The 10,567-nt window shown below is 64.6% G+C and overlaps 1 protein-coding gene across 4 annotated transcripts; it reads right to left on the bottom strand.

Annotated features, from left to right (window-relative positions):
* Positions 1-696: 696 nt before the first annotated feature.
* Positions 697-8,728, bottom strand: MZT2B (mitotic spindle organizing protein 2B). Of its 4 annotated transcripts, none has more exons than XM_031949050.1 (4): positions 8,407-8,728; positions 6,575-6,729; positions 4,398-4,577; positions 697-909 (listed from the first exon to the last, which is right to left on the bottom strand). In XM_031949050.1, exons 1-4 carry the CDS (start codon positions 8,637-8,639, stop codon positions 767-769), a joined length of 711 nt encoding a protein of 236 aa, XP_031804910.1. In that variant the 5' UTR covers positions 8,640-8,728; the 3' UTR covers positions 697-766. The 4 variants fall into 4 exon arrangements, with proteins under 4 accessions (XP_031804910.1, XP_031804911.1, XP_031804912.1 ...); XM_031949051.1 differs by having other exon boundaries at positions 4,440-4,577; positions 8,407-8,726; XM_031949052.1 differs by lacking the exon at positions 4,398-4,577 and having other exon boundaries at positions 6,582-6,729; positions 8,407-8,724.
* Positions 8,729-10,567: the final 1,839 nt, after the last annotated feature.

The raw sequence follows: 10,567 nt of genomic DNA on the forward strand, positions 1-10,567 counted from the left end.
GGCTCGGAAGGTTCTTCAGTCCTTTCCGATATAACGGTTGCCACATAACTTCCCCTCCCAGTTCTGCACCCTTCCCTCCACAGTTCTTCTCAGCCTGCCCAGGTTTCTCCAGGTCCATCCCGCCAGGATTCAGCTGCTCCAGAATAGATGGCCACCTTTTTGGGGGGCAACTGCAGTTTGGTGATTCTGGGGGTGCAGTTTGAACCCTCCCCCAGTGTGGTGGATCTCCCCCTGGGTTGCCACTTAATCGGGGAGGGGCACCTTGGCACTAGGTCTTAAATTAGAGGGGATCGGGCCTGGAGGCAGGCTCCACTCAACCTCTCAGAGCCTCGACTGCCCGGTGCTTCTGGAGAGGAGAGCCTCCTGTGCCCGAGGGGTGGATGTGCAGTGATGGAGGAGGATTTAAGGTGGACTCCCCCCTTCCCCCCCCCCCACTTTCTCGTTTACAGAAAGGAAAAGGAGTGTCCTTGACTAGGGACTGGCCCAAGATCCCACTGGCACCAAGGTCCAAAGGCAGCACTGGGATTCAGTTCCCCTTGAGTCCAAATCCGGTGTTCTTTGCCCTGGGCTACACCTGTGCCCCCCCACCAGGGGCTAATCCATAGCTTCTCTGTCCCCGACCCTGTGTAACAGCCCAAAGTCACAGTGAGTGTGGACAGTGAATAAGGAGGCCGAAGGTCAATCAATCCACCAGCCTCCATTTCAAAGCATGGTTTATTGCCAGCGGAAGCCACTAGGCTACCTTCCCACTGGCCCTTCCTGCCCCTCAGTTACTGCTCCGCGTGGGACTCTTCCCCGTGCCCCCCTTGGGCAGCCGGCTGGCACTGGGCTGCCTGGGCATCCGCTGGCTCGATCCTTCTCGGCCGCCGCGCTCCCCCAGCACGGCCGTCCCACAGCTCTTGTTTCTCCCTGCGGGGACACAAACGTTGGCCGTTAGAGCCCCGTGGGCTCCTGCGCGCCGTCCCCCCCACGCGCTTGTGTTCCCACCGGGCACGATCCCAGGCAGACATTTCCACGTAAGCCATCCGCTGAGGCAGGCCTGCCGTCCCCAGGCCACCGGGAAGCTTTTGGCAACGAAACCACAGGAACACAAGCGTTCTGCGCAGCAGCCGGGGACGCGTGTGCAAGGGCCGGAGGCTTGGGGGTCCAGGTGAGCACGGGCCCTCCCCCCAGGAACACAGGCTAACATGCTTGCCAGAAACTGCGGCGCTGAAGCTGCACTGGAGTGTTTTTGTGGTAGGAACGCCACCGTCTCTGAGGAGGGGGCTCAGGTCAAGCAAGGGGGGCTGCAGGGCACCCCCGTCTCCCCGGGCATCTCCCCTTCTCCTCCCCATCCAGGCCACAAAAACACTCTCCGCTGGGCCATGCACCGCCTGCTCACAGCCGCAGGAAAAGCGGGACCTTAGTCCTCCTGTGGGGTCCGGCCTAGAGGAGCCTAAGTCCACCTGCCGCGGAGCCCGCCGGCTAACTCCAACAGTGGGGCCCGGTCCTGGCCTGCGTCCCGAGCGCCCTCGCCTCACTAGCTTCTCTAGCTCCCGCCCACAGCCTGACGGGGAGCTCGCTACTTCCAAAGGCCCCTCTTGGGCAACTCTACTCTCCACAAGCCCTTAGGTTCGCTGAGCTCACCCAGGCTGCCGTCAGCGTTTGGGAAGTCAGCAGTTGACAAGGACTTGGAGGGCACCAGGGCCGTACCAACCCTATGGGGCACCCAAGGCCCAAGACGGCCCGGCGCCCTCTTGATGGCCTCCCCGGACAGTTCTGAGGCTTCGCTCCCACCCCAGGCAGAGAATGCCCAGAGCCATTGGTTTCTCAAGCTGGGTTCCCAACGCCTCCTTCGGGGCCTCGGCCTTCAAGCCCTCTCACCAGGGGCCCGGCCCTGCTTCCTGACTTCCAGGGATCTCCTGTTCCTCCCCTCCCTTCTCCTCCTCCTCTTCCTCCTCCTCTGGATAACAACTGGCCCCCGTGGCCCAGGAACAGCCTCCTCTTCACCAGGGCTCCTCTCCTCCAGGAAGACTGGCCCCCGCAGGATCCCTCTGCCCGGGGGCCGGAGCTCGGGGCCATCCCGGCCGGCTCCACGTTCCAGTTCAGAGGTCACACGGGCAGTTTACAGGCTCTTCCGGCAGAAGCCGAGCCCGGGGCTCTCCAATGCCCTGCTCTCCCCATGTCCTTTAACTTGATTCTGCTTCCGAGCCAGCCCCGGCGTCCACCATGGGCTGGGCCAGCTTTTCCCTCCGCGTGGCTGGTGGCGAGGTCGTGTGGGCTGGACGGGGTCCCCCGGAGCTGTCGTCTCCACTTCCAGGGGAGGAAGCCCCCGGTGAAGGGCTTGTCCCGAGGCTGGATTGGAACCTGGGCCGGGCTCACTGGGGAGGCCGCCTGTGGTCGTCGTCGAGAACCTTAAAACGGAAGCACCGGAGCCGGCTCTTGGAGTCTGGACCCCAGCGGGCGCCTCATCCGCGCTGGCACCGTCGCAGGGAGGCGCCTCAGGCCCAGAGAACGTGGGCAGCTCCAGACTGGGTATCGCCCGTAACTCCTCTGGGGCTTTCTGACAAAGACCCGGGAGCACCGTCGTTTCCTTCTCCAGCTTCTTGTACAGACCAGGAAACTGAGGCAGCATCTTCCTGGGCTTCTGGCCTGGCCCTTGAATCTCTGCTCGTGAGGAGGTTCTGGCCAGAGGCACAGGACAGACTGGTCGGTCTCCCGGCCACAGGCAATGAGAGCGGAGCTGGGGCGGCCGTCCCTTCTCTTCCGGCTCACAGCTCAGAAGGGCAGCCGGATCCAGAGGGGGGGCCTGGGGCCAGGCCCGCCTCTGCCCCGCAGCCCCCTGGGTCGGTCTGTCAGACGCCCGATGGCCCAGTGCTTGGGGGCGGGTCCATCCGGTCCAGGCGCTTCTGCCACCGGCCCTCAAGGCCGCTTGGGCCACGGTTGGCACCCCATGTCCCTGAGGGGGCTCCCCAAATTTGTCCGGGCTGGCCTCCGGACGAGAGGAATGACGCCCAGACCTGTCCTTGGGTGGGATCGCCAGCTTGCGGCCCCTGCTGGGCGTGTGGGTGCCCGCTGGCCTGGCTAGCACTTGGGGGGCATCCCAGAGTGACCAGCAGAGCACCGAGGCTGCCCGGGAGGGATGTCCTCTGTGTGGGGGGGACTCAGACCCAAGAGACGCAGAGCTGGAGCCTAGCTTCTTCCCCCTCCCACCCAGTCACTGAGGGCACCTGCCTGTGTCCAGCCTCCCAGCTCCGCTGGCCCTTCTGCCCCACACTCTTGGGGCCTCCCATGATGCCCCGGGCCAGACTGGCTCCTCCTGCCTCTATCTCCCCCCCCCCCCAGCCATCTTCCCCTGGGGCTTCAGCCATGTTCCTCTTCCTCCTCCCCAGAGCAGATGGTTGGGGTGCAATGAGGGAGCCCCGGCCTGTGGTTGGGCCCCTGGACAAAGGCTCCCCCCATTATTGCCTCCGCCCCTTCCTCCAGGCTGTAGCCCCCACGCAGGGCACTTCCCAGCCCCCACTCTTCAGGCCTTGCCTAAAGGCTGCCTCCCGCAGGAAGCCCCCGGGGCTGCAGCGCCTCCCCCTGCTCCTAGCCTTTCTCCAGAGGGGTTCCAAAGAGCACTTTGCTCACGCTGCCCCCGGGGGGCTCTAGATCCATTCATGGCTCGTTGGGAGAGCAGCTGGGAGGTGCAGGGGATCCTGCGGGGGATGGAGCGCCAGTCGGGAGGCCCCGGATCCAATCCAGCCTTCTCGCGGGGTGGCCCTGGGCAAGTCCCTTCCCCCACTGCCTCAGTTTCCTCATCTGTCCGGTGAGTTGAAGAGGGAAAGGGCGAACCCCAAGCGTGGTCACAGCGGTCTCTCCAGTCTGGGCCCAAGCGGGACGGTCGGGATGGGAGCCTCGGCCTCCACCCGAGAGGCCGCCTACAGAAGCAGGAGGAGCAGCGGGCCCTCGCTTCCTCCAGGCCAGGGGCCGGGCTCGGGCCAATGAGGGCGGAGCCAAGGGTCCGGGTGGCCGAGGAGCAGAGCGTTGGGGCCCAGCAGGGCGGAAGCCACAGAACGGGCCTGGGGGGCAGCCGGACTCCGCCTTCTGTGCCCGCGTCTGGCGATTCAGAGTGGGAGAGGAGGCTGGTGTGCCAGGCGGGTGCCGGGCGAGGGCTGTGAGCCCCAGGGCCCTCTCCTGCAGCCCCTCCCTGCCCCGGCCCCCACTTGCCTGGGGGCTGCCTGCTGCAGCCCGACCTGCCCTCCCCTGCCTCCCTGCGGCCCTTCCCGGGCTCCCTTGCCCGGCCCCTGTTCTCCCTAGCGACCGCCATCTGACTCCGTCTGGCCCGAGTCCCGGCCCGCCCAGTCCCGGGTGCGGACTCTTCCTATGGAAACACCAGCCAGCGCCAACCCCAGTAAGACTCTAGTAAACGCGACCTGTGAAAGGAGAGAACAGGCAGCAAGAAAACTGGAAGGAACCTGGGGCCCTGTGAGGGAGAGGCGAGCCCACGGCGGCGGGGCTGCCCAGCCCGGTCTGAGTGGCGGCGGCCTGGCGCGGAGAGGGCCGCGGGCCCGAGGAAAAGCAGGGCCCCGCCGGGCCGGCCCCGGACTTGCCCTCTAGATTCAGAGAGAGACAGACAGCAAACACAGCTCGGGTCAGTCAGGGAGGAGCGACGCGGAGCCGCGGCCGCCGTCCTGCAGGAGAGAGCTCGCATTAGCGGTCGGGGCGGAGAGGGGGCGCCTCCCTCCAGCCCGCCCCCACGGCTGCTCCCAGGGTATGTGGGAAGCAGGGCCTGGGGGCTTGGGGAGGGGGTGCCGTGTCAGGCCTCCAAAGTACTGAGGGGAGAGTCCTGGGACTGGGGCCAGCGCTGCCCCCATAAAGTTCATCCTGCCTAAAACAGAGGGTACAAGGGGACCAGGGCCAGCACCGCCCCCCACAAAGTTCATCCTGCCTAAAACAGAGGGCACAAGGGGACCAGGGCCAGTGCCGCCCCCCCATAAAGTTCATCCTGCCTATAACAGAGGGCACAAGGGGACCAGGCCAGCGCCGCCCCCCATAAAGTGCATCTTGCCCATAAGACTTCCCAAGAAACAGCTTCTCCACCGCCCTGGAAGTACTTTTTGTGGGGCTGACAGCAGTGGGCACAAGACCCCTTCTGTTCAGTGGATGGGGGCAGGCAGCAGGCGTGGAGGCCGTGGACCTCAGGAGGCCAGAACTCAGGAGGCCCGTCTGGGGCAGAACTTACCGAAGCAGAGAGGGAGAAGCTCCCTAGTTTTAACTAACCGCTCTTGCTAACCAGGCGGCCACACGCCACTCCATTGTTTCTATAGGCTGAAAGTGCTGCCGGGGCCCCCTCTAAATGTCAGCACTCCGCCAAGGATCTCTGGCCGCCTTTAGTTACAGCACAGACCCAGGGCCCAACCCAAGACCCCAGAGGAAATGCCGCGGACCCAACCCTGGCCCCCCATGGAAGTCCTGAGCATTGCTTATCCCTGACCAATGGGAGCAGGGCTTCCGCCCAGGCCGCTCCACACAGAGTCTGCTGGGGACGCTTGGCGTCCACTGGCATCTTCGAGGGAACCTCAGGTTTCAGACACAGAGAGTTCAGGTTCTTTGGAGCCCAAGGAACCCTGGAGATCACAGCGCTAAATGTAACAAATGGGGACCATCTGTAATGAAGGGGAGACGAAGGGGAGACCAAGTGTCGTGGGGGGAAATGGGCTCAGAAAGGAGGTGGGGCTGGCCCCAGGTCCCGCTCGAAGCCCGGCCCAAAGTGCCCTCCCGGGAGGGCAGAGACACTGTCCCCGACACTTCCCAGAACCCCGCTCTCTGTCGCAGAAGCTTCCAGCCACCGGGAGCCAGACCCCACCGGCCTGGAGACCTGGGCAGTTCTGGGAGGGGAGGGAGCCACAGCCGGCCTTTCATTTACCTCAATTCCCCAGTTGCATTTTAAGGGGTGGGGGAGTCATGTTTGGCACCTCAATGCTACATTTTTCTTTTCTTTTTTGCTGTGGCAATGGGGCTTAAGTGACTTCCCAGGGTCTCACAGCTAGAAGTGTTAAGTGTCTGGGGTCACATTTGCACTCAGGTCCTCCTGACTTCAGGGCCAGTGCTCTACCCACTGCCCCAGCCAGCTGTCCCCGACATTTTTCTACATCTGAGGAAGTGGAAAGTCTGGCCCAGCCCATTCCTGGGCACGTCCCCCCCAAGCCGGGGGCCCCAGGACGGGAGGGGGATATTGTGCCTCCATGGTCCCCGACCACTAACAGCTTGTTCTCTTTGGTGTCCCGTGGGCACAAACCTGGCCCCGAGGAACCCGACGGGCCTGCAGCCGGGGCCCCCTGCAGAATGCCACCAGAACCCACGACCCTGGGGGGCGGGGGCTCTGTTTCGGTGACTAACGGCTGGCAGGAGCACTTGCTTCCCATTGCCCACAGAGACCACGGCCCGAGGGGAGGGGAGACGGCTCCAGGCTCCGGGATGAAGGGCGGGGGGAGCCAAGGTCACCTCCAAGGAAGCACCGGGAGGTCGGCCGTAAGACAAGGAGGCTTCCCCGGGAGCCGCCACGGCGTGGGACCCCCCCACCCCCAGAGGAAGCGGGCCGGGCCCTGACCTCTTGCCTCGGGCAGCGTGGAGGGCGGCAGAGCAGATCCCACGCCTTCGGGCCCGGGGGCCTCCACGGCCAGCCGCTGCCCCGCACACATGGACTTGAGCATCTGGAAGACGGCGAGGGGGGCCACGTTCAGCTTCAGCAGATCCACCAAGATCCTGTGGGGAGAGCCCGGGGCGGCAGTCAGAGCGGGTCGGTGCGTGCTTACCGACCTGGGGGGCGGGGGGGGGGGGGGGGGGGGGGGGGGGGGGGGGGGGTGGCCGGGGGGGGGGGGGGGGGGGGGGGGGTTTACAGAGTTGTGAGAGTGTGAGAGAGTGTGTGTGAATGTGTGTCTGTGTGTGTGTGTGAATGTGTGAGAGTGTGCGCTCTGGCAGCTTCTCTTACCCCTTCCCTGCGTTCCCACAGACACGGACGGCTGTGCCCCTGCGCACATACAGCAGCTACCTAAATGACAGCTGGGGGGGGCCTCTCTCTGTTTTGCACACTCCCCTCTGCCAGGGCAGGGGGCGTGTCTGGGCCGGCCCGGCACCCGTAGCCCCTCGGTCAGCCCCGGCCCCAGGACGAGTAGTCCCGGGGTCACCCGCCCGGCAGAGGGGCCAGCCCTCCCTCCACCGCATCCCGCCGCCTCTCTCCCGGGTCTCGGCTTTCATGCTGTGTAGACAGGAGATGTTGGATGGGAGCTTCCCGAGGGCAGAAACCGCACCCCAGGCCTTCGCTCCCTGCCCGGCAAAGAGGAGGCGCTAGGCTGCCCGTGGCCCGGCCGTCCCCCTCCTAGAAGGGGAGCCCCGGGAGGGCGGGCAGCGCGCCTTTGGCACTTCCCCAGGCGTGGGGAACGTCTATCTGGTGACCTCTTGTCAGTTACGCAAAATATGGAAGCAGCCAAGGGGGATGCTGGGAAATGTTTGACCACCTTTGTACCCACCGCCCCATCTCCAGGGTTGTTAAAAATATCTCCCCATCACGTTCTTGTGTCCAGACGAGCAGTAAATCGCGCCCTGATGTTGGTGGCTGCCAGTTTCCAAGATGGCAATATCCACAGCGACACTGACCACCTGCTCCCGGACCCAGAAGCCTCCCGGCTCAGGCCGTGGGCTCGGGGCTGGGGGCTCCTGCAGGCGGGAAACACCAGCCCCAGGGGACCGGGCACATCAGCCCCGCCGCCAGGCTTAGTGCCAGTCAGAGGGCATGTGGGTGGAGCCCTCTGCAGCCCGGCCGAGCTCTTGTCCCTGCCAGGGCCGGGTGATCCCAGCGCTGGGAGGCGACGGTTTGGAAGGGAAAGGCCAAAGAAATCCCGAGAAGAGGGGAGAAATGGCCGGACATGTCTGGCTCTCCCGCCGCTGCCCCTCGGGGAGTCCCAGCCAGTGCCGTCTGCGTCCCGGCCCTGCCCCTGCTTTCCCACAGGGAATCTCCCCGAGAGCCCCCGGCAGCCTGAAAAATGCCCGTGCCAAGGCGGCCGCGGGGCGCCTCGGAGGCAGCGAGGGCACTGGGGGGCGTCTGGGGAGGGAGACGGAGCCAGGAGCTTGCGGGCTTCTGGACAACTAGGGACCTTTCGGGGCAGGCCCCTCCCCCGGCTCCAGTCCCCAGGAGAAAAGGAATTGAGCCCCTCCCCCTCTTAGGGCCTCCCGGGGGTCCTGCCCCTGTCCCAGCCGCTCTGGGGCCGAGGCTGCCCTGGCCCGGGCTCTGTCTCCAGCAGCGTAGTGCCTCTCAGAGCGCCAGGCCTCGGCCTCCCTCCAGCCCCCCCCTCCGGGGACTCAGCCCCGCCCCCCCGCCTCCGTCCGAGCCACTCTCCGAGGTCCTGTCCCTTCCCCTCCTCCCCCCGCCCCGCCCCCGCTCACTTGAAGACGTCGGGGTCTATGGCTCCCCCGGCCGCCAGGGCGAGCTCGTAGAGTTCAGTCTCCTCGGCGTTGAGAACCTTCTTCCGCCGCAGCGCCAGCTTCTGGATCGCGGCCTCCAGTCCCGGAGGCCCAGGCCCCGGTCCGCCCGCCCCGGGGCCTCCTCCGGGGCCGGTCCCAGGGCCTGCCGCACCCCCAGCCCCTGCCGCCGCCGCCGCCGCTGCCGCCGCCGCCATCCGGGCCTGGGCCTAGACACCTTGCGCTTCAGCCCAGAGTTAGGCACGCCCTGTCTGCAGGGGACTCGCCCCCAGCATCTGGAGCCAATACCGAGGCAGCCGGCACTGTCGGTCCCGCCCCCGGCCCGGACACGCCTCTGGAAAACCGCTAGTCGTGCGTCAGTGCCTCTGAGGCCCCGCCCCCACACCCGGGCCCAACCCGGAGGTAGCCTGGCAGCGTCAGCCCCGCCCCCTACGCTAGGCCCCGCCCCTCAGAAGCGCTAGTCTTGCGTCATTCCCCGAGGCTCCGCCCCGGCCTCACTCGGGCTCCCTCTCCGCAGCCCCGCGGCTGGGCGGGTCCCTCCCACAAGTGCCGGTCCAGCCCTGGCACTAACGTGCCGAGCCCCGTCCTCCGAGAGCGGACTTTCCGCCCCAGGAGACAGCCGGGCCAGGATCTGCTCCGGGCCCTCCCAGAGCAGGGCGCGTCTAGCCTGGCCTGGGCACTGCCCGACGCCCGAGATGTAGCCGGGCCGTGGCAGGTGGGATCCAAGGCAGCCTTGCTGCAGCCATTTAAGCTTGCACATCACTTTGCCGATCCACGATCTTCGCCACAGCGCTGGGAGGTGCTTCTGTACATCCCCACTCCACAGCGAAGGAAACCGAGGCCCACGAGTGACTTGGCCGGCCCATAAGGGTCACGTGATGGCAGGCCCGATTCTCTATCCCCTGGGCCTCCCAGCTGCTCCAAAGTAGGGCCAATGCCCGGAGGAATTCCCGGATTAGATCTCAGAGTGGCAGAGGCCCCCGGAAGCCCCTCCCCCTCAGGGAGAGAGGAGAGGACTTTCTGCTAAGCCCGGGCGGCCGGGATGGTCTCTAGACACTCTCCAACTCTGCAGCCCAGTTGATGGGGACAGAGAGGCCTGTGATCACGAGGCTGACTTTAGATGGAGTCGGGATCTCCCAAGTGGAACAAACCTGACCCTCCCCCACCACACCCCCACCTGCCAGTCCTTCTGACCTTGGCAAGCCTCTCCTGTTTCCTCTGGCAGCTAAACAGACCCAGTTCCCTCCTCCCAGACTCCCTTCCCCTCCCTGTCTGGAGTGTGGTTTCTGGGCCTCTCCTGGGCTAGTCAGCCTCCTTGCTAAAATGAGAAGTGAGTGCTGCGGGTACCCAGCAGCATCTGACTTGCATTTCATAGAGGACTTCCCTCCCCCCCACTCTGCTGTCTGGCTGTGGCCCCTCCGTCCTGTACTTGGGAAACTGACTTTTTGAGCTCAGGGGTCAGCATTTTTTTAAACTGATGCCTCTTCCTTCGAGACTTTTTTTTTTTTTTTTTTTTTTTTTAGCAGCATGGATTCATCCATCCGGGAGAGATAGGCAACCAGCCATTTCTTAGTTACCATTTACCCGGCACCTCTGCTACCCAGCTAAAGGCTGGAGGATCCCTGCCCTCGAGGGGCTTCCACTCTCATGAGGAAGGGCTGTAGAAAGAGGTTGCTGAGCCCTAAATGTGCACCGGGAAGCGTAAAATGCAGACAGTTGGCTGACTTGGGGAGGCCGGGTGGGGGATGTTCCAGGAGAAGGCCCCAGCCAGGTATTAGCCCCCTCTCTCTTCCCGTTTCCTGCCCTCTAAAGATATGTACATACAGGTGGGCTTGAAATAAGACACGAGTTCTCATCTGGCTTCACACACATACTAACTGCATGGCCGGGACAGTCACTGAGGCCGCCTGCCTCAGTTTCCACAATTGTAAAATGCGGATAACAACAGAGCCTGCCTAGGGTTCGTCTAGGACCAAATGAATTAGTATTTGTGGACCATCCACTAGCCTGACACACAGTAGGTGCTCAATGCATTCGTTTCCTTCCTATCTCTACTTTTTATTCAAGTAAATCAGTCAGTGACAATCACCTCCCGGCGAGCCCACAGGAGCCGGCGCGCCGCCCG

Source organism: Sarcophilus harrisii, chromosome 1 (genome assembly GCF_902635505.1).
Source record: "Sarcophilus harrisii chromosome 1, mSarHar1.11, whole genome shotgun sequence".
NCBI classification, from domain to species: Eukaryota; Metazoa; Chordata; class Mammalia; order Dasyuromorphia; family Dasyuridae; genus Sarcophilus; species Sarcophilus harrisii.

What these genes read in the sequence shown, in the direction of transcription:
- MZT2B (XM_031949050.1), bottom strand. Translation starts at nt 8,639, where the DNA reads ATGGCGGCGGCGGCAGCGGCGGCGGCGGCGGCAGGGGCTGGGGGTGCG. An exon ending in ATAGACCCCGACGTCTTCAA is followed by an intron (nt 6,730 to 8,406) that starts GTGAGCGGGGGC and finishes CTCTCCCCACAG; the next exon opens with GATCTTGGTGGATCTGCTGA. An exon ending in CACGCTGCCCGAGGCAAGAG is followed by an intron (nt 4,578 to 6,574) that starts GTCAGGGCCCGG and finishes CTCTGAATCTAG; the next exon opens with AGGGCAAGTCCGGGGCCGGC.